At 41.9% G+C, this 27764-nt stretch overlaps 1 protein-coding gene across 8 annotated transcripts in view; it reads right to left on the reverse strand.

Annotated features, from left to right (window-relative positions):
* Window positions 1-27764, reverse strand: part of KCNQ2 (potassium voltage-gated channel subfamily Q member 2) — a 120860-nt gene that overhangs the window by 33794 nt on the left and 59302 nt on the right. For 6 of the 8 annotated variants that reach the window (XM_088153922.1, XM_088153919.1, XM_088153918.1 and 3 more), the window contains exons 7-10: window positions 27179-27274; window positions 25807-25901; window positions 12281-12310; window positions 817-885 (exon numbers count right to left, since the gene is read on the reverse strand). In XM_088153922.1, the coding sequence (XP_088010048.1) occupies window positions 817-885; window positions 12281-12310; window positions 25807-25901; window positions 27179-27274 (290 nt within the window). The remainder of the gene's footprint in view (window positions 1-816; window positions 886-12280; window positions 12311-25806; window positions 25902-27178; window positions 27275-27764) is intronic. The other 2 variants (XM_088153921.1, XM_088153920.1) reach the window with 1 other exon arrangement.

Genomic DNA, 27764 nt, shown 5'->3' on the forward strand with positions numbered 1-27764 from the left:
GTGATCACATGACCCCAGGACACTGCAACCGTTGTAAATACATGCCAGTTTCCAAGCGCCCAAATTTTGATCATGTGACTATGGGGACACTGCGACAGTTGTAAGTGTGAGGATCAATCGTAAGTCACTTTTTTCAGCACTGTCATAACTTTGAACAGTCATTAAACAAATGGTCATAAGTTGAGGACTACCTGTATGTGCATTTATAGTAGCTATTTAAACCCACTAGTTTATACAAGGTAAGTAGGAACAAGTTGTGAAAGATGGCTAAACCTGCATATCTGTAAAGAACCAGAGATGACCTTGGAAAGGAATGCAAAAACTGGTAGCAAAACATGAATTAAGTTGAGAGAAACAAAAAAGAATGAAAGAGAAATTTAAAATTGCACTCCCTTGACTGTCTTTGGTATAAAAGGGAGAGAAGGGGAAATGCTGTCAGGCTTTCAAGGGTCTGTTATTATAACCTATTTTCATAAAGTAGAGTTCCAGTATTTCTTGTGGGGTCTGTTTCTTGACCTGGCCTACCTCAAAGGACTAACATCAATCGTGAAAGCCTCACAGTGTTTTCCTTTCCTTTCTTCTTATACCAAAGAGAGTCAAAATGGGGTCGCTAAATTTCTTTCTAACATCTTCCCATCCCAGACTTAACTCATGTTTTTTCTAATGGTCTCCACATTCCTTCTCCAAGGTAATCTCTGCTATTTCTCTTCTCTGGGTTTTACAACTCTGCTTTCTAGAACTCTAACACAGAACCAGAACAATCTCCTTCATGTGCTAACCCTATTTTTTCAGAAGTCAATCTTGACAATTACTGACCTGAAGGTTAATCCAGATTTGCTCTTCAGGTTTCTCAGCAGCTCAAGCTGATTCAAAGGTGGAATGAGCCTAAATTGGAAGAAGGACAAAATCAATTTCAGGCCAAAGGAGAAAACATAGCAACCATCTTATGGAAAGCTTTCCCTCCCCTTTGATTGTGTGTTTGTGCCATATCTTGCAAATACAGAGGAACAGCTTCTATTGGGTTAAACCATTTCTAGAAATTCTCCAAAAGCAGGACAAGAAGATAAAACTAGCATGAGAAAGGGGAGGGGGGTCTCTACTCTAAAGAGGAAGAAAACATGCTTTTTCTAAACAGCTGATCACAGCAGCTACTGATGTATTGGTTATGCTGGCTGTTCATCAGTCCAGGCGTGGCACCCAACCCTTGGGTTTTATAGCTTTCTCTTTACAGGACAATAGATTTAAAGGTTCACTATTTTCCCAGAATGTCCTCCTACATCCTCTCTTTCTTAGAGGTCAAAACTGACAGACCAAATCTTTGATATTAATAGCAGGGTGTAAAACTAAGAGTCATACTTTGCTGAGGATTTAGGCAATGGGCTTATAGCAAGTTTATTCAATGGGAAAGTCTATCTTGTTCTGAAGACTGGATAATACATATTTAAGTGTTGTGATGGAACCTTGAAGAACATCGTCTTGTCCAGGCATAACTTCTTTTTGGTGTCAAGTTACAACATCTATACTACAGTTTTGGAGGGGGGGGAAATATAATAGTTAAAGATGTACAGGTGATGTTGAATTATGCTTCTCAAATATCGAAGTTGATATTTTATCAAGAACTTTGGCTTATTGAGATTGGGGCTCGGCAAAGGGAATTATTTTATATATTTTGAATAGTTGGAAATAAATTTATTCTCCTGATGTTAAGGAACCGATTCAAAATAATTTGTTATTTTTCAAATGTCCTTATACTCTGAAAATGAGATGGAGCTATATGTTTCTCTGGTCTAAATTTAATTATAAGTTTAAGGATTGAATTAAACTTATATTGATATTATATGCATCTTATCTTTTTTCCTAGTTTCTTTGTTCTCCCTTTATGTTCAGTTTGCTTTAATCACTGTACTGAATATAGTTTTTTAATTGTACAATCACTGATGCATTATTTTTATTATACTTATTAAAAATTAATATATTTTTTTAAAAAATGGATCCCAGAAAACATCTCAAACTGCTTTATATCACCAGTAGAAGAGAATATCTGTAGCTCAGGGTTGATCTGTGGAGTTCTTGGGGCTCTCTGAGCTTGGTGGTTTGCTTGCAGACGTTTCATGACCCAACTAGGTAACATCATCAGGGCTTTATATCAGTGATAAGCTTCATTAGACATGTCTTCCATGTCCTTCATAAATTCAGGACTAGATTGCATTTTACCCATGGCTTCAGAACGACAGAGAAAGAGGACGGATTGCAGCACTCAATACAAATGTAAGATCTGGGCTCTCAGCAACATGTCCAGGGGCATTTACAGAATAACACAGAACCTGAGGCTGCCTAACGTCCCTTCCACAACCAGGTGGCTTTCCAATGTGTTGAGCTGCAACTCCCATCACTCCAAGACCACAGAGATGATGGGAACTGTAGCACAACACAGCAAGGACAAATCAAATTCAGGAAAACATCTGTCTTCTGTTCATTATGAGTAAAACATACCCTGACCAAGAGGGTTGCAGAAAATCAAGCAACAATCAATTTAAATCAAGGATAAATTTATATCCAGGGCTAGTTGGGCTACAAAAATATTCTTCCAAAGGCAGTGAGCTGTTTTGGATTCATCTGAACTAGCTGGAAGTTTAAGCCAAGCGTTGTCATTCTTTGCAAGCGAGCCAAACTGCCTGATTTAAGAAGAGAAAGAGATGGCTGGGAAGTCCAATCCCTTTTTTTTTTTTTTTTTACTTATTTCTCACATTTATAAGGCCGTGCATCTCCATGGAAACTCTGGGTAGCATACAACATTAAAAACAGCAAGAAACAATGGATCAAAGGTAAGAACAATATATGTCCAGAAGAAAATGTTCAAAACTAACTTGGAGAATCCTGTAAGAGCTTACTACTCCCCTAATTCAAGACCTGGGGAAGAAGCCAGGGATTTTAAGAGACCTTTTAAACACAGGGAGGATAAAGGCCATACAGATCTGAGGGGGTGGGGGGGGGATGTTGTTCCAGAAATGTGCTGCATGAAGCTGGATAGGCTAACATGCTTGGGTTTTATTTTATTTTCTAACAACTATTGGCAAAAGGGCTGCCCAATATGAAAAATTCCTGATGGAGGTCTCCATTATTTTAGAAGAGATATGAGTTCATGGTGAAAAAGCTAAGCTAGACTCTGTGGTGTCATGACCCCTTGAAATAATAGATGAATCTGTGCAACCTCCTGGCCCATGAATAAAACTTCCAGTTGCAGTCTGATAGTTTTATTCATGAGGCTGCAGGGGGGCAGGGAAGGGGGTCACATAAATTCATTTATTGTTTGGTCTGCAGCAGACAAGGTCGAGTGCATCTTCGTTCAATTTCTGGAAGTAGCCTCTTGGCACTTATCTGTTCCAGAAGCCCCTTGGGCAGAAACTAGGCCAGCAGAACAACCTTCTCCACCCATCCATGAACCTGTCCACACAACCCCATGGCAGCATCAAAGCTGGGTCTAGCACCTGACCTTGGATAGGTAGCCCAGCAAATCTTGTACAGATGCCTTAGTGGGCTAGCAGAGAAGGTAGAAACCCTTCCCAACACAGGAAAGGTTTGCCCAGACAGGCTGTATTTCCAGGACCTGGGCAGTAAGGTCAGTGGATATCCCAGCAGCTGTTGAGAACATCACTAGACCATTCAGATCCACCAACACAGAAAGGACAGGGAACTGCCTTCCTATACTAACTGTGATGGAATGATTTGGTGAAGGCCGCGCTCGGGGAGATAAGCATTTCCTTAGCCCCCAGCAGGAGTGTGGGAAGGTTAAGAGGATGAGACTGGCACCACCCTAAGGAATTTGCCGTGTTTTGCTTGCTGGCTTGGGAAGTTTAGATTCAGTCTGGCAAGATTCTGTCTTGTGGGTGAAAGCTAATAAAAGCTATCGAACTAGACCTATACTGTCTCATGGAGTTCTTTGGGCTGAACCTGACACTAACACAGCCAAAAGACTTGATAGGCCATCACAGGGTGTGAAGCAGCAGCAGCAGCCAACCTGGACTACAAATCAGGTTCAGTCCCAGGAAGGGTAGAGGTGAGTGTTGTGCTGGGGCCACCCAACTGAGGGCAACTCCTGGGCAATGGGAAAGGAAGAACCCTAGAGGCATAGTCTGCAAAGAACTCAGAAGCTTCTTTGTCATGCAGGAGGGTTATGAACCTCAGCAGCAGAGTGTGGGTGGAGAAGGCCACATCAGGAGCACATCCTTGTTCCTACCTCTTCCATTCAGGAGGCTCACCTCCCTCCCAGACAGGTCTGCTGAGATTTGCTGAGAGATGTTATGGCTGTTCTCCACACCGGTCTCTCCTTTCCCAGAGTAACCATTCTCATGCATCCAACTAGTGGTTGCAGAGCATGAGGGGCCCTGAGCAACGCCAGCATCATCTTTCTTTATTTGTATTTATTTATTCAAATTTGTTATAACCACCCAATCCCAATGGACTCTGGGTGGCATACAAAACCAAAAAATATCCATAAAGCATCTTGCTTTTCTTCCATCTCTGGCTGGCCAGATGCAAGGAATCAGACAGGAGAGAATTTAAAGGCAGAAGGCAGTGACCAGATTATACAATGTGGGAATGCCATCGAGTATGGCTGGCAAGCGAGTGATGAGGCATGTGGGGTGAAGAGCAGTAAATTTTACAATCACCCTTGGAAATTCAAGTTGTGATACAATCCAGTTTGGATTATGCAAGCTTGGCTTGAACATGCAAAGCTGGATCACTGCCAGACCATTCCCATTCTGCCTGGACAAGCTGATCACCAGCATCTTCAGGCACAGTGTGAGAGTGTGCAAGACCCCCGCCTCAAATCTGCTTGCCACCTCCTGGAGGTCACAAGTCACAGTTTGAAAACCCCTGCCCTAGACTGAATTTCTTCGCAGGAACTCAGTTTCAGCATGTCCAGGAACTGATTCATTATTTGGGTGGAAGTACGACATGAAGGCTGAACATCATTAGCTGAAAATTAATTCACTGCTGAACTGACCATCCTTACCTTGAATTTCATCAGCAAGACTGAATGACTCATTTTAATGCATCCCTCAAAAACCAATCAACAAATTGCCCAAGAATTTTGTTTAGAATGAATTAGCCCAGATATGTTAGTTTGTTGCAACTCCCCCCCCACACACACACAAACAAGCAGGGTGACACATCAATGACTCACACCTTTATTATGAAATAAACTTAATGAGGATTCTTATGACTTTCTTCACTCTTATCACTTTATGCACATTCCTTCCAGAAGACAGGATTTAGTTTAGAAGCACCATGCTTGACTAAAAGAACTCGGCACAAAGAGTCAGACAATCACCAGAATAAAACACAGTGCATGCAGCTCAACAGGAAAATTTAAGAAATTCTGCCAGGTCTGAAGGCTTTATCTGGGGCCCTGAACATGGAGATGATTTTTTTTCCCTGTTACTATTAAGACAATTGGGCTTCTTTTTTCAAGCTAAGGCTATCAGCTCTGGGCTGCAGGACCTCAGATGACCACCAGATGGTGATACAGAGATGCCACCGATGCTAGTCCTTTACTGCCACCTAGTGATCGCTTAGAGTTTGGCAGTCCAGATCTGGAAACCCTAATTAAAGCACATACAACAAAGTATGAGCTGGTGCTCACTGCCGATAGCAAAAGGAACACTGTTGAGTTGTTACTGGAAGCACACACAACAATCAGGCAAAGTCAACATCGCTGCTCATGCCTCAAAGCAGTCAGCTACAAAGGAAACACAACATGGATGGCACAAACAAGATACACTCCCACAAATGCACACATGCACACACCACAAAAGGTATCGGTTGGGATGAAGCCGGTGTAAGTGAGAGTGGAGAAGGGCAGCAAAGGTCAAAGAGAGATGGGAAAAGAGAAAATTAGAAGTCACTTGTCCACAGCGGAAAGGAGACCGTGTCCCTCTCTATTCTACATTCTGTGGGATCTGCCCAGCCACATTTCACTTTTTATTTTTATAGATATAGATATAGGTGTAGATATGGCACAATTATTCCTTGCATACAGAGCTAAAAAGCTTCCTGCAAGAGCTAAAATGTGCATTTCTCTTCAGTCAACAAATCACGACCTTCAACTGGGTGAGGACTAGAACTGGAGGAAAAGGTTGCTGCTTTTCTTTCTTTCATGAGGAACAATCAGCATTTGCAAGTCTTTTCATTAAAGGGACTGAAATTGCTCCTGTTGCTCTTTTTAAATGAACATGGGGGGAAAAGCACACAGATAAGTCTGTTGATCCAAACAAGTGGCTTTGAATGACTCACTTTAGAAGTCTGCATACGAATCTCTGTAAACTCCAGCATGTTTGCAATGCCGAATACAGGCCGCCTGTCTTTTTTCTCACGGATCCCTCATTTTTGACAGCTACTGGCAAGGACTCTAAAGCTGGTCCTCTTTATACTGGAAACAGCTACTAGTGAATGGCATTGGGATAGATGAGTGAGAATTTCATTTAGCTTGTTCAAAATTCTTCATTAAAAGGGTAGAAACAATTTGAGATGTAAACATTTGAACAGAGAGCAGAAGAAAAGCAGATAAATGCAGAGGTGTCCACAGATAGGCGGTTACATCATTGTGGCTGCCATTTTGACTTTTTGGAACACCCTGTGATAGATAGAACCATTGATTGATTGATCGATCGATTGATCAATCTATCTATCTATATCTCATTGGGACTTTACCTAATAGAGATGCAGGGCAGAAACACTAACATCTTCAGGAATTAAAGGGAGAATCACCGGCGTCCAAAGGGGAGTCAAAATCTGCATGATGGTGGGCGTGGCATTGCAGTCCAAGCCCCGCCCTTTCTGTATTCGCATTGCAGCGTTGCATCCCATTTCTACATTGCAACCCACGTACCAAAGAGATGGCGCTTTGCTCACGAGTCCATCTATTCCATCCTGCAGATGTTGACCTACGCTGATCGCTGGGTAGAATGAGCCAAAACAGCGGTAACATTCATGTTCTCTATCCTACTTTATCCAAATTAAAAATGAAATAGCGACAAGGTGACCAGGTGAAGGACAGGTTTTGCACATATGCTACTTAAAAAAGAAAAATCAAGCTGATCTGTGCCCCCCTCAAGAGACCTGGTATAACTTTCAGCTCGCTGCAGTGTGAGTCTTTGCAGAGCCGGACTGACGCGGCATAGGAAGGGCTCACCCTGCCTTGCATCTTACAGAGCTTACACTTGTCTGCAACCAAAAGGAGTGGAAAAAGCGAGCAAAGAGATTGAGAGTGAAAAGCAAGGAGGTGAACAGCAAGAAGAAAAATAATTTCAGTAATTTCAAAAAAAAAAAAAATACCAATAAAAATATTGTCCTCTCTTGCAAGGCTTCCCCACAGTGAGAAAGGGAAATTATTCAATTAGGTTGCTGTGGGTTATGTAATTTTACTTCTCAAAGAACTCTTGACAAAATATCTTTTCATATTATGTATTTCCCATGTTTAAGTAACCTAAACAAGTCTGTGAACTACTAAAGCAGTGTTTCTCAACCTTGGCAACTTGAAGACGTGTGGAGCTCAACTTCTAGAATTCCCCAGCTGGCTGGGGAATTCTGGAAGCTGAACTCCACACATGTTCAAGTTGCCAAGATTGAGAAACACTGCACTAAAGTTTACAGATGCTTCTAGGAAAATTTAGCCTATCTATTACAGGAGTCCTCGCTTAGTGACCATAATTGGGACCAAGAACTCCATCACTAAGCGCTGTGGTCGCTCAGTGGAAAATCACATGACCACGATGGACTTATGACGTCACTTCCCATCTGACTGTAAAGCAAGTCACCACGGTCATTAAGCGAAACATCACATGAGTACAACTTACAATTTTACTTCCACTTTCTCCATTAACTCTGCTTGCTGCAAACTGGTTGGGAAGCACAAAATGGCAATCATGTGACCGAGGGACGTTGCAACAGTCATAAATGCAAGGACTGGTCACAAAGTTGTAAATTCGAACAGTTGCTAAACAAGGCAGTCAGTAAGCGAGGACTACCTGTAAAAGGATAAGCTAACACCTTTCCACCATTATGATGTATCTCCTGCTATAGCTGTAATTTGACAGGGAGACTGTGCTAGAATACAATCTGTTTTCAAGGCTTTTAAATAAGGGCTGCAGAGTCCTTTGCATTTGATTCCAAAAAGGTGTTCCAAAGCATGAAAGTAGCATCTTCCTGCAACTCTTTAAAGCAGCTGTATTGTTTCCCAGGATCATGTGAGAAAACGATACAGCTGCTTGAAAGAGCTACCAACAGTGCTACTTCCAATATTGCCTTTGGAGATAAAATCCAAAGTGCTCTACAGCCATACTAAGGAATACTTTGCTCATATCTACAGTGTTTTTCTTCTTCACTGCTAAATCATTGTACCCAATCTCCATATATCTAAAATTAGGGGTCCTGGAGAACATGGATTCTGTGAATAAGGCCTAGTGTATCTTTTAGTTTATTGGATGCACAGTGATTTCATAATCTTTTGAAAGAACTGTAATCTCAATCAGAATGATTGCACTGGTCCTTTTTCACTTGAGGAGGAAAGAAAATTGGAAGCATTCTTAGTATCTTCGGAAGCACAACTTGCTTTGCATTTCTGTTTCCCAGAGTTGAGCAGCAAGTATTTGTGGGTAGGCCAAAAAACTGCAGGCTCAGACTCCACCACCGCAATTCCTTCTAGCCAAGAGAGTCAACCTTTAACTGTGTTCTGATGCTTGCGCCAACAGAAGGGCCGAAAGCTTAAATCGGCATACCCACAGGCTTTGCAAGAGAGGTAAGGAAGGAGAGAAATGGGAGAGTCAACCAAGTAAAGTTGAGCCCTTCTTCACTTGCATATGACTGTGGCCCAAACATGCCCTGCTAACCTCTTTCATCTGCCATGTCCTCACAGCCTTTGCCAGATCCTTAGCCCAGACTTGAAGCAGTCCCAAGTCATCCTGAACTGTAACAGTGTTAAAATAAGTCTTTTCTCCCTTAACCCCACACAGGGATTCCCTCTTATGCACTTCACTGACCATTCTGTTGTGACCGAATCAGGTGACCCCTATGCGTGGGATAACATGGCACCCATTGGCCCCTAGGCAGGGGTGGGGATGTTCTCTTCCCTCCCATTCCTGAATGTTGGCTCAAAAATCTGAACGCACTTGGACAAAACCAGAGCAAGTCTTGGCAGATTGCTAAACAAAGACTTCTCTCAAAACTCAGCTCCTCCCCAGTGTCATCTCCGTGCAACGTTACACAGTGACGGATGAATACTATTCTGCTAGATGTGATGTTTGGTGGGGAAAGAAGGAAACAAAGCTGGAACCATCTACTAACTCCTCTCCTGAACATGTACTGTATGGGTAAATGTGAACAGCACCATGGGACCAGATAGAGTGGCCAGGGGGACAACTAATTTTATGTCAGTATAGTTTTCCTATCAAGGACTGGTGGAGACCACTTTTAGTTGACCCTTTGGCCATTTCTCCACGAGCGACCCAGGCATCAACCAGCGATTGCTGTCTTCATTACTATTATTTTGGCACAAGTGGGGAATGACTTCTTGTCTTTTTGCAAAGCGTTAATTATTCTTTCAGTATAAAAGAACCATAAGAGACTCCGTGAGAAGAATTTCAGTGCAATTACTGTTTTAGGCTGGGCTTAATGGCCTTGCTGGAAAGGCAGTCCAATTTTTAGATGGCAATGGGTCATGGGTTCACTTACTTCCAAATACAGTAAGCCAGACCTGTTGCAAGTGCTTTTTAAACATGGCAACTTTAAGATGGGTGGACTTCAACTCCCAGAATTCCCCAGCCAGCATTCCTTGCTACCTCCAAATACAATATGACTGGTTGAGATAATATGCTAATGTTTTTAGAGGCCAGGCTCTAAATTCTAGTGTATTAATAGAAGAGAATATCTGTAACTCAGGGTTGAAATGTGGAGTCCTTGGGGTTCTCTGAGCTTGGTTGTTTTCTTGCAGACGTTTCATTACCTGACTAGGTAACATCTTCAGTGCTCGAAGAGTGTGGGGTTTGCTCTCTGTTTATATGCAGTAGCTTGCCCTGGCAGTGTTGATGGGGGTGTTGTTTTCTCCTTGATTAGGCTGTTGTTTATTGGTTGACTGTTTGCTGAATTGGTAGAGTATTGTTTACTGCTTGATTAGGGTATTGTTTTCTGATTTATTGTTGTATGAGCATGCTGGCTGGGGAATTCTGGAAGTTGAAGTCCACCCATCTTAAAGCTGCTGAAGTTGAGAAACGCTGCTCTAGATTGCTGGATTTAGCTGTCAAAACTTGGCTCCAGCCCAGCTTAGCATTGATACAAATCCAATGTATAAGAAAGTATAGTTTGATGAGTTTTTTATTTAAAAAATGTAGAGTGTGGTGGGGCAGGGAGAATGTTCAAAAGCTATTCAGCTCCATTTGGTTTAGAGTAGCAATACCACATCATTTGCAGGGCTATTTTTATATGGGATATCAGAGGAAGTCTACATCAATTTCTACCCTATATATGTAATGGAAGGCATGTGCAAGGCAGATATGGGAATGGAAGATCAAGGTTATCAGGAGGGAGGGAGAGCATTCCTGAGGAAGCGCTTCCTCAGCCTGCAGCAGGACCATGAGAAGGTGAAGAAGCTGAGACTGGCCCCTCCCTGGAGTCTCACGGGGTATATCCACTAGTTGCTTTAGCATAGCTTTAGTCTGGCGAGATTCTGTCTTTAGGGCGTAAGCTAACAAAGGAACTATACAGGACTGCCTTGTCATCGTTCTTGGGGTGGCCCTGACAATATACAATGAAAAGGTCTCCAGTTTCCACTCACAAATACTGCACTCTCTGAGCCCTTACAATAATTGCAAGGGGATCATTACAATCTTCGTGTGCTGAAGATCCCAGTTTCATTCTCCAGTATCCCATCCCCCAGGTGGGATGGGAAAATATTCCTTTCCTCTCAATTAAAAAAAATAAGCAGGAAAGATGCATAGCACAGAGTAGGCATAACTGGGCTGGATGGAGCAACAGTCCAGCTGTAATGGTATGTGGGAATGACCTTGGGAGACAGGAGGAAGAGCTGTAGACTAGGCAACAGTTGGATAAGAGGCAGCTGAGCCTACAGAAGGAATGGGGAATGGTAAACGTCTCAGAAGGGACCCTCCCTAGTTTCTTGGGCTGAAAAGGCAAGGGGGGAGAGATGTACTTTCAGACTTGCAACGTTCTGTTAACATAACCTTACAATAAAGTAGAGCTAGTACTTCTGGATGTGCTTCTTCTCTGGACTACCTCACAAGGCTGACCAATTCAGTACAATGTAGTTTAATATGCTAAGACTGCTAAGACTGCATTCCCACACACATTTAACCTGGTTACTGAATTAACTGATTTTCTAAGTGTTCTAAATACATTTAAACTGTTCATTCAGCCAAACCCCTTGGTTCACATATCAGGCTATGCCACAAAAAAATTAACAGAGGTTAAAAATAACTAAACTTAGGACTGTAGCCACTTAACATCTAGTTAAGCATGTTAATATAGCCATAGTGAATACACAGGGGAAGGAAACAAGACGTCAAGGTTACGGATGGTACTGGGGAGAAAAAGGAAATGCACGGGGGGGGGTAGAGGAATCAGCAGACAAAGCCATCAGCTGAGAAAAGATGAAACACAATGAGGAGGACTGTAGGAAGCACAGTTGTCCAGAGTGAAAGTAATTTGGTTGCTGATGGAGCAATAACTGTATTGATGTAGTCCCAAGCCAGGCTAATGGTTGAGCCCAAGCATTCTTCTAATTTAGGAAAAGCCAGTGGCCACGAATAGCTCTATGAATTCAAGATGATTAAAATATTTGCCGGGGAAAGCCAAGTGAATTCCACCACTGTACTCACCTGCTTTCTTCTAACTTGGAAGGATCTTCTCTTAATCTGTTTGTCACCAGGAATGTCAACAGGGTAAGGTCAAAAAAAGTCAAGATGACATCCACAGTGGTGTGATTGAAGCCTCCATCTTGGTTTGGTGTTTTTTTTACCATACCCTACAGACACCTTTGTCACTCTTCAATGCCCAGCACAATTTGATATGCTTGTAAAGGGCACCTCATCCTTGGTTTGATGGTCTACGCTAGGTGATTTTTGCCTTATTTTGTAGAGAGGGTCTTTCATTTGGGGGCTTTGTTTTACACAACATACAGTAAAGTCGAGTGAGTTTCATTCCAAAACAAACTAACAAAAATGAGGTGCAACACAACACACAAACATCTGTTACATGCGCTGCATACCTGGAGGCACCATAGGTTTGCGTTTGTGAGCTTTGGAGTATTTTCAAAAAGGAGAGGGAAAGATGGGAGAAGGAAAAGGGGTAAACAGTGTTTTGAAAGGGAAGTAGGAGAAAAGAAACAGAACAAAGAAATTAGCATATAGGCCAAGTAGATCCCATTGAATGGGCAAACTCTGAACAAGAACCAGGTGCTACCATCAAATATCCCTTAGAGCAGTGTTGTCCAAACTTGGCCACTTTAAGATGAGTGGACTTCAACTCCCAGAATTCCCCAGCCAGCATGGCTGGCTGGGGAATTCTGGGAGTTGAATTCCACTCATCTTAAAGTGGCCAAGTTTGGACAACACTGCCTTAGAATCACAATTTGGCAGGCAGGATACAAATATTTCACATAAATGATCAGCCATGAGAAATACAAGTTTTTGCTCCCAAAACTAAATCACAGAGGATCAGTAATTCAGAGTCATCATTAAGAACCCAAATCGAAGAGTATTAAATGTATTACTGGATAGTCAACATTTCAGGTTAGCAATGGAGATTTTGAACATAGCAGGCCAGCTGGAAAATAAGGAGGGCTGAACATTTCCTGGGGATTTTTTTCTCCAGAAATATTTAGCCAACCAACATGATGATCCACTGGCCCATTTCTAATAGGGGTCAATAGATGGCCATTGATCCATTCTTCTAATATTTCACGGGTTCGTTTTGGTTTATTCTAGTTACCTTTGGCTTTAATTTTCAGAATTTCTAACATTTATTTCAGAGCTGGTACTTTTTCTAGTAAAACCATGTCTATAAGTATTTGCACACATAAGTAACCTGTAAGAAAAGAAAAAAGGGCCAAACTGAAGAGTAAGCTGATTTAGTTGAACAAGAGTCATCCAAAAACGTAAAGCCAAAATTTAATTGGGATGAATCAAAATACGAAATTCAGCTCGTTGCAATCCCTTCCCCTGCCCTTAAATTCAGCATATGAACTTTGCAATTAGATATCAGCACAGTTAGACTGGAGGTGTGCTAAACTGGGGCAAGGGGGATTACATGCAGCTTTGCAGAGAAGAGAGAGGGGAGCTAAAGTCTCTTCCCCCCTATAGCAAGATGAAAGAATCTCCCAAAAGAAAAATATCACTGATAAAAATGAGTTTCAAAAAGTAAAGTATGGAGGACAAGAGGTAAGTTTTCCAACACCTATTTATTGGGGAATCCCCCAACCCTCCCTGTCCTATTCAGCCTTTTCCACAAAAATGCTTTTCAGTATCTTCTCCTGCTCTCTTCCTATCTGTCAGGCTCTTAGTGAGACAGGGCTAAACATAGCTAGTTATTTTATTCCAGGAATAGTAGTCATGTAAAATAGATGATAGTTACTGACTGAGAGGGAATGGTATACAGAATTTATACTCGTTACTTTCAAATACATCACACTGCCTTAGAGCACTGCCCTCTCAGAGGAGAAGACAGGAGTTCTTCTTATCTCTACCCGCAAGCTGTATGTTGATGGCAGATGGATGTTTACATTCTCAGCATTCCTGCTCTTTTATTCAGGTAGGTCCACCAAGTTAGGCTGAACTCTTTCAGCCTCTATCTGGGTCCTGACATCTCTTACCTCAAATCAGTCACAAAATTCATCCAGGACTGCTGGATTGTCAGCAAATCTCTATATTCATATCCAATTTTAGAAACTTCTGACAACACGACTGTAAAAATACAAGCTGAGCAAAATAACAAGGTCTTCAATTATTCAAGGTAGAAATCCATCCACATAATTAAAGAGATCACACACCTCCTAAGCAAAACATTCCTTACCAATGTTTTGTTTGATAAACCACACAAGCTAAACCAGTGACCCACAGTTTAGAAACCATCATGGCTGGGTTTGTTCCATATGTTAAGCCGAAACTAAACAAATCACATTATGGCTTAGTAATCTGCATGAGCTGGCCAATTTATCAACCGTAGTCATTGATACTACACATTTCTGCGAAAAAGAAAGAAATTGGTTTATGTAGAACTCTACCAACCCTGAAAGTGAACCAAATACCAAGACAGAATAAAGGACTCCCTGCCATCGAAAGCCTTTCATATGATTATGAATAAAAACACTGACAATGAACAAAACCAGCATAATAATGGTAACTTTGGCCCAGAAAGTATCTTTGATGCCAGCTGATGCTTTATCGTATGACCCAGTAGACTGGGAAAATCCAGCTCTGAATTAGGAGATGATCACTCGATTCTTTGCAGCAAGTCTGAAATTCATTTCAGGGTTCACTTCTTCATGCCAACCAAAATTTCATACGTAATCTAGCCACAACAGATGTATTTGAAAATACCTATTTAGCCCTACCAGAACATTTCATCTTTTCCAATATCCATTTGCAACATTCTAGGCACAAACGTTAAAAGGAAAACCTTAATGTACCATTGCCTAAAGGAAAAAAGATATAATAGAGCAGTAGGAGTGTTGTATTCCAATGAAAGATGAGAACTTTAGCCAGAAACTGTATCATGGGACTTCTAATAATTGCAGGTTAAAAAAAGATGTCCAAAATGGAAGGCAAACTGCAGAAACTAAATGAATCGTTAATTTTTTTAAAAAATGTTAATTTATTAAATTAACAAATAGAAATGATGCGTGCAACAGCAGATGCATTAAAAAAAACTGACTCAAAATTATCCAAATCTTTGTGGCTAAGCATTTAAACCTACACGTATTGGCTTAACATGTCCTCTACAAGACTGAGACAATGAAGTCCCAAAAGATTCAAAACTTTATGCTTCCAAACCTTTTTCTCAGAACTGTGATCTGACTTACTTCCAGTTGGCAAATCATAGCAAACCCACATCAATTAAATTAGCGAACTGCTTTGTCATAGAACAAGTCACTCTAATGATCAGGCTCAAGTTATCCTATTTTGGACACTTTATGTGAAGATCTGGCTCCCCTTACAAGCCCATAATGCTGGGAAAGGTGGAAGAAAAGAGAAGACAACAGCCAGCAGTAAGGTGGCTTGAGTTGTTTACAGTGGTGATGGGCACACTTTTGGAAGACCTGAAGGGTCAGACTGAGGATAGATCATCCTGGAGAAGGTCTATCTATCTAGTTGCTAAGGGTCAACACCAACTTGATGGGACATAACCAAATTAAATCAAACTGCCTTGCATTAATTTTTATAGCAAGCTACTTCTATTTATTATACACATCTTTGTACCAGCTTGCAACACTGACATTCCTACCTTCTCTTCGTTTAGAAAACACAAATCCTGTTCATCAACCTTCAAAAGTTGAAACCCCAACAAGAAGCAATGATAAATAGGTTAAAATCTACCCTTAGCCATGGAAGCTTGCTGGGTGATTCTGGGCCACATATACTCCTAACCACAGGGTTGTTGTGAGGAAAAATGGAGGAGAGAGCACTCTATACAGTGCCTTGCACTTCTGGAGGAAAGGCGGAATAGAAATCTAACAATAGTAATCATTTTAGAAGCGACAAAAGAAGTGGAAACAACTTACTGAAAACATGTTCAGCTGTTCAATACTCCCTCACCAGTTTTGACCCTACATCCTAATATAGTTTGATCTACTGTAAAACCCAGATTGTGGGTTCAAATACAAAGTGCTTAATCCATAATTTGCTCTAAGTCTGCTTACCAGGACTGTGGTTCCATATAATACCCATACCTGGATAAGATACTCAATCTATAATTAAATCTGTTTTCCAGCCTTAAACACACAGAGACTGAAATGGGAATACAAAGGAAATAGTTTTAAGCTTCCTCTAGCTCAACTCCAATCAGGGCACGATGGAGTTTTAAATTCATTTTTTGGATCATGTGTACTTATTTATTTATAAGATTTGTAAATTGCTTTTTAAAATATATAGTATTTATTATTATAACAATCACAAATGGTGCACCAATCAAGTTCTTAAAGGCCTTCTACACCAGTTTTACAAGCTTTTGGGGAGTTATAGCCTTGCATTGGGGGGAGTCCCCAGAGAATGCCAGATTTTGGAGCCCCTCCCATCACACCTCTCAATAGATGAGGAACTACGTTAGGCTCAGACTAGGCAGGCACAATCAGTCGGGAACAGATGGTCTCCTAGATATCCAGGCTTTGAACCATGTAGGGCTCTGCAACTGATAACCATCACTTTGAATGGCACTTGGAAACATCCTGAAAGCCAACAGCACTTTTGCAGCATTGGTGTTACATTGGTGCAATGAGGCTGCATGGTGAGCGTGTCAGCCACTGCATTTGCACCAGCTGAAGTTTCTGGGTGGTCTTCAAGGGAAGCCCCATGGAAAGCAAATAACAGCAATCCAGACAGGATGGGATAAAGGCATGAGTGCCAATCTTCAATGCTTCCTGTTCTACATAAAACCATACCTGTCATTCCGGTCAGAGCTAGGAAACACCCCTCCTTGTCATGAGCTCCACCTGCTTCTCCAGCAGGAGCCATGAGTCCAGAAAGATCCTCAAACTATGGGCTTGTTCTCCATAGGAAAGCACCACCCCATTAAGAGCTGAAGTTGGTGTAATCCTCAAATCAGAAATCTTCTGAATAAGTAACCTCCCCATCTCAGATGGGTTGGGTCCAATGCTCCCTCTAAACTGTGTAGATGTGTGGCCACACAATGACAATCTCCTACTTACTATCAAAGATGATGTATTAAAAAAGTGTGTTTTTACAAAGGGAGGGAGTGAGAAGACAGCTTCCTGTTCTGGAGCTGGGCTGAAGCCCACAGACCTTCTGCCAAGCTCCAGGCTGAAGGACGGATGGAGCAGCAGCAGTAAAGAAAAGGTTCAGAAGACTTCATGACTTCCGCATCAGCTTCCCTGGACTAGAGGGAACATTGGTTGGGGTCTGAGACTTTCTCCCATTCCAGACCTTCAGAGTTTCCAGATGCTGGGGCAGGACCTCTGCCACATCTCCCACTCAGACTGGAGTGAAGGAAGATACTATCAGAGCATCAATGATTCCTGCCTCTGACCAGTGGGTGATCTCTCCCAGTGGGTTCCTACAGAATGACCCAGAGAGGTGAAGGGCACCCCTTCACCAGATTTGCTCAAGTGTAACATGAGGGTTCAGCTGGAAGCCAGCAGTTCTCTCTTCCTCAGTCAACTGCTCAACTTCAAGGCTAAGAGCCCATTAATTCACCAGAAGAACAGGAGAATGAGTTTAAGTCATTGCAGATACAAAAGCCATTTGCACTTTCTCACTGGCAGAAGGTAATCGATTGTTCTGCATCACTTCACAGCTGCATCTGTGAGATTTTTGCCAAGCTGAGCTGAGAAGATGATCCAGGCCAAGAAGGGTCAGGAGAGGTACAGCGGACTTTAGTTCGCCCTTATTTATCAAGGGAGCACCAAGAGTGGGTGAAGAACACTTAGCAAGTGTTTATGGTTATACTAGACCTGCACCACTAGTCAAAGCAACTATACAGGTTAAGGATCAACTGGAAACTAGGGTGGTTGGGGTAGTCACAAAATTACTCTATCAATTACTAATAATTGGTAATTACTACCAGTAATTAGGTCAATGGCTCCAACTCTAGGATTCTAATTCTGAATCTACCCAATCTTTTTATTTTTAATTGGGAAGTCCCTTCTCCAAAAATTTCACTAGCTCCTGCAATCACCTAATGTACGATTTCATCAGGATGAACTCCTTTTTTTTAAAAAAAAGAGGGTTTCTTCTTGACTGATTAAAGATAATTAGCCTGAGAGCCATTCTACAAAGGCAGCCTTGCTCTCGGCAAATACGAGGGCTAGAAACTTTAAAAAGATTCCCGGCTACCTTGGTTAGAGAACAGACACAGATTATAACTGCATATATTACGGGTATTTTGTTTACCTTAATCGGGCATCTCCTTTACGCTTCCATGGTGACTTATTAAAAGATGCTGCAAAAGTGCTTAGAGTACATCCAAAGCTTTGTAATGGTGGAAAGGCTGCCTGCAACAAAACGCTCTCCAGGGGCTGACAAGCATTAATTAATCCTCTCCATTCTCACGGTAAGCTTTATTAAATCTAATTACAAGGAGGAAAATGAAGCCCAGGGTTGCCCATAAAATCTGGCTGTTGTTGAAATAATGGTGTGATTGCACAATTGGGGTGTTTCTAGACAAAACGTCTACTGTAGCATCTCCCTGACTTATTTCATACCTGGGGAGGGGAGAATCCAGGTGATCCTGCCTTCCATCTCTGACCGCCTTTTGTCTTCTCATAGTTTTTTTCACCTTTTTCTTACCCCCAAAGAAGGAAAGATGACATAGTTGTGTTCACATAACACATTTATGGTAACATCTCCCTGATTCCTGGAGACACCATGAATACTCTCATATTCCAGTTTTCTTGGCTGGAATATTATGGCCATTTCAGGATGTTTTTTGAAATTGAGAAAGGAGAGTCCTGATGAATATTAGGAGGAATATCCTGGTGGTGTGAGCTGCCCAGCGGTGGAACAAGCCACCTAAAAGAGTCGGAGTTTGAGGACTACCTGTCAAGGGTGATTTATGGGATTCTTGCACTGAGCAGGGGATGGACCTGATGACCTTCAAGTCATACATGCTAGGGTTGCCTGGTCCAGCCAATTGGCCTGGTATATCATCTGGTGGTCTCCCACTGAAACATTGACCAGGACAATTACTGAATTGACCCATATTCCAGAATTCGAAAACACTCTCACACTCCGAATATTGCTCAAACCTTTTAAACACAAACGATTTCTACGCAGTCACATCTAACTGTTGGCAAGGATGTGCCTATCCAGTTTCCTCCACTACCACAATCAGAAAGACAAATGACAGAGACAGAGCACCTGTGGAAAGGCAGCATCTTTGTCTGGAAGTGAACTTGATCACAACAACGTTACTGAGGACCTCAGAAGGAGATTAAAAATTCACCACTCCCATCAATTATTCAAAGGACAGAGCTGAGCTGAGCTGAGATGCCCGAGAAGGCCTGTAAAAATACATCAAGGGGTTGTTTCCTGCTAATCACGCGCAAAGTGATTATATCCATGCTTCCAAATACAGTTGGCATAGCCAGGATGCCTGTGCAAGCAGAAAAGATAAAAATAAGCTAGGGGAAAGGCAGTGGCCCATGATCAACTGACAAACTCTAAGTCAGTGTTTCTCAACCTTGGCAACTTGAAGATGTATGGACTTCAACTCCCAGAATTCCCCAGCCAGCCTTGCTGGCTGGGGAATTCTGGGAGTTGAAGTCCACACATCTTCAAGCTGCCAAGGTTGAAAAACACTGCTGTAAGTGAACCAAGTTTCCCTGTGCTGAAAATCCATCACACCTGACTGGTCCCTACTGAACTGCATCCTCTTGTATACATCCATCCAGAAGAACAGGGATAATTTGGGCCTCCACTCAGGATCCCTGATCTGGTTTTGTTTTCCAAAAGGAGACAAGATTACTTTAAATAATTCCATGCTGCTTAAGGTGCAAACCAGTTTACTATACAATAAAACAAGCTTTCTAAAGTCATGTACAACCAAAGAAACTAAGTTCTCCTGGGACGTTCCTGATTTAAAAGAGCAGAAAAAGGCTACGACAGGTCTCTGCAGGAAGAGTTAAAATCTGCACTGCACTGTGATTTGTACATAAAAGGCTTTGAGCATAAGAACAGAAGCCGTGCTCCTCTGTACCAGAACCCTGGCCTATCTAATCCATCTGCTGGTTCTTCCAGTGGCCAACTGTAATGGTATGTGGGAATGATCTTAGAAGATGGGGCAAAGAGATGTTGCCTAGGGAATGATCTGATAAGAGAGGGCATAACCTGCAGTTGGATAGCAGGCAGAGAAAGAGACTTAGCAAAAAACCTCCCTAACTTCTCAGGGAGTAAAAGGAGATCTGGGGAGGAAGATCTGTACTTTCAGATTTGCAAGATTCTATTTATGTAGCCTTACAACAAAGTAGAATTAGCTTTTCTGGTCGTGTTTTCTACCTGGGAAGACTGATATCAATCTCGCCGTCTCTTTTACCGCCTGAGAAGTTAGGGAGATTCCTTTCTGAATCTTTGTCTCTGCCCATTATGCAGCTGTGGGCTATGCCCTCTCTTATCTGATCCTTCCCTAGGCAGCATCTCTTCCCTCCGTCTCTCAAGGTCATTCCCACATATCATTATCCCAGCCATCTGCCCAAGGAAGCCCACTGGTCTCCCAGCAAATGGCCTTCAGAGGCAGTCCCACTGAAATCAAGGCTAAGAGCCATGGATTCCTAGGACTTCCAAGAATAGCTCCAATCCTTTTTTGAAGCTAGCCAAGCTCTACATCTCAGAGTACCACATCTCAAAGTGGTGGATTCCAAAGTTAAATTACATGTTGTATAAAAAATATTTCTTTTTCTCTGTCCTGGTTCTTCCAGGATCCAACTTGATCTGGTTCTAGAATTTTGGGGAGGGGAAAACAGCTTGTCCTGGTCCACTTGATCCACACCCTGCAAAATTTTGTCTACCTCTATCATGTCCCCTCTCATTTGCATCCTTTCCAGACTAAAAAGCCCCACATGTCACAACTTTTCCTGGCTGCTCCAGCCCCTTGACCATTTAGTTGCTCTCCTTTGAATCTTCTCTACTTCCACTGTACCCCTTTTGAGGTGGGGCAACCAGAACAGCACACAATATTCCAGATGTGGTCACACCACTGGTTTATATAAGTGCATTATGATATTGGCATCTCTATTTTCAATACTGTTTTTTATTATCCCTAGCATGCTGTTGGACTTCTTTACAGGAGATGCATGTTGTGCTGACACCTTCATTGAACTTCACTGATTCAAGATCTCTTTCGTCAGCCATGCTAGCTCTGATCACAAGAGTGTACCCAACATCTGGCACATTTTGACCACCCCTGCAGAAAGAGGTGCATATAAAACAGAGAATCCCAAAAAGAACCTCCGTAAAAGGCATAGCAACACCAACCCTGTTCTGTGGATGTATTTATAATATCTTAATGCTGGTCTTTCTCATGTCCTCTGAAACAAACTTCTAAAGCACTTTTATTAATGAGAACTGTCAGAGAACACCACAAGACAATATCTCTGCTCAGCACTACAGAGCATCCCCAAGACCTGGTTTGCTCATCTAGTTTTCCTTAGGGGCCCCTTATGCTATTTTCAGATTGAAACATGCAAGCCTACAGACTGCTATTCCAGGAATGGTTCCACATTAAGAAAACCAGAGATATGAAAACCTGACATATCTGGTTTTACTGAGCATCCATGAAAACACCCCAAATGTCCTAGGCTTCGGATTCCATATTGAGTCATCTGCCAACAAATTGCACAGCCTGTTTCTTAGCAAGGAAGGATTCTGGAAAATCTCCATGTTGGAACCAAGGGAGGACTTTCCTTCCCAGGCGGGTCTACTGGAAGGGATTTCCCATGATTTGTCTCTGTGATCCCTGGACAACCAGATCCTGCTAACCAAGAAACATGAAAAGACTATGTTATTATTTAGGAAACCAACAGATCTGAATAACCCTTCCCTCACACACACACACCCCGAATAAAATTCTCATATAAGTAGCCAGAGGTACCAAGATTCATTTTAGCAAACGGAATAAGAGCTATTCTTTCTAATTAAAAAAGCTTGATATTATATGCCTTTTGCTTGCTAGTTTGGATTGCAATTCTGAGTTCTAAATCCTATCTGGTAAAGGGCTCATGAAATAACACGTAGGAGGAAGAAAGGTTATTGTTCAAAGTATAAGACTGCATTTATTGCAGGCACATAAATTATTGTTCAAAGTTTTATAAGAATCCAGTTATATGTGTGCAGCATTTTGGTATACAATAATGGTTCCTACGGCAGTGAGTAGTCTAATCTACAACCCAAAATACAGAAAGCAACAAATATCTAAAACACAAAATAAAGATGTTGAGTTTATAAAAATGCAGCCGCTGCCCCAGTTTGGAAGATGAAAATAAAACTGATTTAAGCTGAGGAATGAGGTAAGCTTGATGAACTGGGAACAGTGAACATTTAGCTGTTAATAAACTCTTTCTGTTTATTGGCTTGAAACCCTGCAAATAAATGATATCAGTGTATTTATAAATGCATGCCCATCTGATTTTGATGGACATACCCACCACCTAGACCAGCTTACTCCATCTGATGTCCTCCTTGTTAGCTGTTATAATTCAACACACCAAAGGGACTTCATACAGACATATGAAAACTGTCTCCCTAAATCAAACTAGAACCTAGGGCTGTTATCTCAAAACCACTGGCCATGTGAAGAAGTCAGTCCTGACAATCTGTAATCCAGTGGAATCTCCATTCCTTACCAACGTGAACTTTCAGACATACTTCTTGATTGTCTGCTTGGATGTGCCACTTACCAGGAACCGAAGGCAGATTAGTTTTGATTCCTAGCAGATGTCTCTTGCTCAGAGTGAATACAGCTGCCTTTCAAACTCAACAAAATCTTTTCAGTGCTGCATTCAACATCTCAAGTATAAGTGAAAAGAAGACACTGGACAATACATTGTATTTTTTTTTTTAACTTGGAATGTGGAAAAGCTTTCATTTACTTGTTTTGTCTTATTTATTAGATGTATATCCTGTCTTTCCTCCAGGATCCAAGGCAGCCTCCAAATTTATCCCCATAACAACAAACCTGTTATCAGGGTTAGACTGAAATGGATTGATTTGCCAGGGAGCTTCCATAGAAGCTTAGGGTTGGAACAGAGCTTCGAGAACTTCTAGTCCACCCCCCTGCCCAGGGCAAGAATCCTCAGACCATCCCAGACAAATGGTTGTCCCATCTACTTGAAACCCTCCAGTGATGGTGCCTCCATGACTCCAGGAGATGGGCTTTCCCACTGCTTCATAGTTCTCACTGTCAAGAAATTCTATATTATTTCAAATTTGGATCTCCCTCTGTAAAGCTTCCACCTGCTGGTTCTTGCCCTACCCTTGGACACTAAGGAGAACAAACCCACCTCTTCTTCCCTGTGACCACCTTTCACATATTAGAAGACCGCTCATATCTCCCTTCAGCTTTCTCTTTTCAGGCTAAACATGCTCAATTTGTTTAACTATTCTCTGCAGTATTTGGCCTCCAAGTCCCTCACCATCTTCATCACTCTTATTTCCTCAGCATATTTCTTGTATTGTGGGGACCAGAACCAGGTACAGTATTTCAGGGGTTGTCTGACCAGTGCAGGATAGAGTGGAACTATCACTTGATGCTGTACTTCTCCTGAAGCAGCTCAAGATGGCATTGGATCCTATGGCAGCTGGAGTGCACTGCTGGTTTCCATTTAATCTGTAGCAGTGTTTCTCAACCTTGACAACTTGAAGATGTATGGACTTCAACTCCCAGAATTCCCCAGCCAGTATACTGGCTGGGGAATTCTGGGAGTTGAAGTCCACACATCGTAAAGCTGCCAAATTGAGAAACACTGATCTGTGGTCTAGCAGGGCAGCCAAATCCTTTCCCTAAGTATGACTGCTTAACCAGGTACCACCTATTCTGTATCTATTCATCTGGTTTTTCCTACCTAATGGTGGACTTGAAACTGGGTCTCCACACCCCTAGTCCAACACATTTACCGCTAAGTCAAACTGGTTCTCTCCGATGAGAATTAAAAAAGGGTGAAACCATTGTCAGTTAAAGGGCATTTGCAAACAACTTGAACAACCTACTCAACCCAGATTTCAAATACAGCCAGCCCCTAGCTTCTTCCAGTGAAAGGAGAAATTCATTTTCCTGCCAGTCTTAATCAGGACACAATCCAAAAAGAGTCTACTTTTGATCCCCATGTCCGTTAAATTGCATCAAGTCATTATTGGGAGCCCCTAAAGCACAGGTGGGGAGGTCAAAGGGCATCCTTCACCATGGGAGGGGCAGGCCAGGGGTAGTCTGCCACAGACATAATAAAATGGACCTCACACTAGGGCCATGCAGGCTTAAAAATGGTTTGGAAGAAGTGTTCTGATCCATGCAAACCCCAATTCTATGCCTCCTTGCTATTCATTAAAGCACCCCTCCTCCTCCTCAACCTTTTGTGAGGCTTCCACACAAGCCTGACAAAAGAGTTGCATCTGCTTCAAAAGCACTTTTGAATCGTCTATGAAGCATGCACACTCCTACGACACTTTTCCCATGTCTTCCATCCTCCTCCGCGTTCAACTGCAGTTAGGTGATCACTTTCCGGGGGGGGGGTTGGAGGTGCACCCCCATTTTGGAAGGTGGCCCTTGTGTTCCCCTGTCCTGAAGGGTCATGTCTCCCTTTAGCCAGGGCTAGACAGTTCTTGGTCTCAAAAGAGCCTCTTGATCGTCCAAAGAGCCTGGTGTGAAACAAACAGAATTCAGAAATTCTGAAGAAAGGACTTTCCTGCCTGCTGAACACCCCAGATATATTGAGTATTTCCAGCTGAAAGGAAAAAAGGTAGCCACTTCAAGTCATGCTTGACTCTGTCTGATGTTATGTTATGATGTGCATTTTCTGCAGAACGTGAAATAGCCTTTCATTGCCACCTCTTGGGAATTTTTTATACTTCCTCGTCTGATCTCTCATCCGAGCACTAATCAGGGCTGAAACTGCTTAGCTTCCAAACCCAAACAAGGTCAGCCAGATTCTGCCCCTTGCTCAGTCAACAGGAAAAAAGGAATATATAAACGTTCAGTATCACCGGCTCAGTCAGCTACATCCATTTTTACAGTCATCCAGTTCTCTTAATGCAGTTGAGTCACTCAATCTAATTTTTCTATGGCTGCTTTCCCCAATCTTGTTCTCTTCCAATGAGGTGGGACTTCTATTCCCAGAATTCCCAATCAGTACAATCCAAGGGAATTCTGGGAATTGCAGTTCCAACATACCTGAAGGACCCATACTGGAGAAGGCTGTCTTATGCTATGCTATGACCACCATTCTGGCTGGAGATTATTTTCAAGAAGAACTGGATTATTTTCAAAAAGAATTGGAATCTATGTTCTCCATATATCCTGCTCCCCCCTTAATTTCTTGTTGGAAACTGGAGCAACTACTATTTAGTTACTCTAGGCTGTTCTTGGAAGAAGTCTGCATTCACAGAAAGGATGTTCCACTATTCATTTCCCACATCATGGACACAAACAGCATAGGTCAAAATGCTAAACGTTATAGGAAGAGAAAAGTCAAGGGGAAGAACTTGAAAAAGGGGTTATTTTTTTACCTACTTTTCAAGGACAGCCCTTCAGATCGTCTTCAGGTTTCTGACATGGCAATTGTCAGAAAACAATACCCACCGAGAACAGGTGCAGAAAAATAAAGATGGTGGCCAACGCAAGACGGAGAAACATAAATGCACAAGAAAAGAAAAATAAATTAATATAAAAGGCACTGAAAACAATGGAGAAATAAATCTACAGCATTTGAAAAAAAAAAGTGACTTCCAAAAACAGAATTTCCCAGTGAGTTTAAAAAAAAAAAAACCATGATGAAAACAGAATTCTTGCTTGAATGTAACAAAAAATAAGCAAGTTGGGTAGAATTAGAGGGATAATGGACACAGAGTAAATACCTACCTGTACATGGGAACAGTGACTGTTCGCTCGTAGTAATTCCAAGTAGAGTGCAAATCAGTTCGAGTGAGGTTAGTGGCGTAGAACCTCCAGGCAGCCTGATAGGGGACAGGAAGGAGATGCGGATGTAATTTCAAAAAACTAAACAAGCAATGAAGTCCCCTTAGATTTTGCAGAGGAGAAACTGCATCGTCGGGACCTCTTGATTTACTTACAAAACTGAACATGCAAAGCAGAGTCAAAACTGAAGAGTCAAAAAAAGAGTCAACAAAGGGTCAAAACTGAAGAATCAGAACAAAACAAAAAGACCGATTCAACTTCACAATATTTCCATTGGGTTAAATATAAGTTTGATTGTCATATTTAGGACCACAAATGGGGTACAGCTTTGGACAGTATAACGGATTAAAGCAGTGTTTCCCAACCTGGGCAACTTGGAGATGGGTGGACTTCAACTCCTAGAATTCTTAATGTTGGCTGAGGAATTCTGGGAGTTGAAGTCCACACATCCTAAAATGGCCAAGGTTGAGAAACACTGGATTAGAGGCTCATTCCATTGGATATTTCGATGTCAACTGAAGAGGGAAGCCATGTATAGCCCTGAGAATAAACTTCCTGCTCTGCGAAAGAGAGATTTGATCCCCAACATTTCCAGGCCTGGGGGGAGGGGGACTACAAAATATGGAGAATCTTGTTATGAAAAACCTTCCAGCTACTAATATTGTAGACTGGCTCAGTTTGAACTTAGGCTAAGCCATGGTTTCTTTATTCACAATTTATTGAATAAACCACAATCTGCTGAATTCATACAAGCCTTAAACCATGTTTTACAAACTGTGTGGCCCCAGTTGTTGAACTCAGGACAAAAATGTGCCTTTTGTTTTGAATGTTCTGGTAACTGTACGATGTGTGGACTTCAACTCCCAGAATTCCCCAAGGTTGAGAAGCACTGGTGTAGACAAAGCAGTTATGAACCATCCAGAGTCCCTCCTTGTGGGGGAGTTGGGCGGTGATATAAATTTGACAAACAAACACACAAATAAATAACCAGGGTAGAAAATACTGCAATGCTAGACTACAGGCAGCCTAGAGGGCCAATCAAGTAGATTCTCCCACCATCTTTTCAACAACAGACCCCCCAGCTCCACGCAACATCTTGTTATTAAGCATGCAACTGATAACCTTCCTTTTCTACTGCTCTACTGATAATTCAGTACATTTTGATATAGGAGAATGTCCCACTGATCTGTCTGTTGCAATCCTCTGGGCAGTTCCATAGCATTAATAGATTCTCCTTCAGCACCTGCTTGGGATCCACTTCTCTCTCATCACAGATCCAGCCTTTCCTGAGCCCCCACCCATTCTCCCTGCTCACCTGAATCAGGCCAGCTGCAGGATTTCTCCTTTTTTCAAAGTGCTTTTGACGATGCTGCTCTTGAACCTTCAGTGCAAATCCAGAACCTAGAATTCCCTGAAAATTAAGCACAATATTATTTCCCATTAAGTTGGTCAACTATTTTTCTCTTCTACCCCTTGCTCCTGAAGATAACAGGCTGTATTCCTTGGAGAATTACAAGCATGCAAGGAAACTCCATGTGTCTACAAGTGTTCCTCAAGAGCTGAAGAAAAGATCTCCTAGAAAATTAGGGGCAATGGATCTTACCTCTCTGCATCACAGTCAATCAGTTAAAGCCCACAGTAAAAAAAATATATATAGGAATGCAAGTCTTCCATCTATACCAAGAATCAGATTAGGCAATACTTGGATGAGTGATTGAAACATTACTTTGTAAGTGTTATCACCACTGTAACAACCCAGTTAGATAGCTTGGACCAACTGACTTCTCACAAGCCTGCCTAAGAGAAGTTCTATCTTGTGTCTTCTTGCCAGGAGATTGTAAGCCATCTTGGGAAAACTTTTGCTTGGAAAGGAAGTATAGAAACTTTCAATAAGAAAACTT

Source organism: Python bivittatus, unplaced genomic scaffold (assembly GCF_059951505.1).
Source record: "Python bivittatus isolate LINGU-HERP-01145 unplaced genomic scaffold, Pbiv_v1 ctg000700_np1212, whole genome shotgun sequence".
Taxonomy (NCBI): Eukaryota; Metazoa; Chordata; class Lepidosauria; order Squamata; family Pythonidae; genus Python; species Python bivittatus.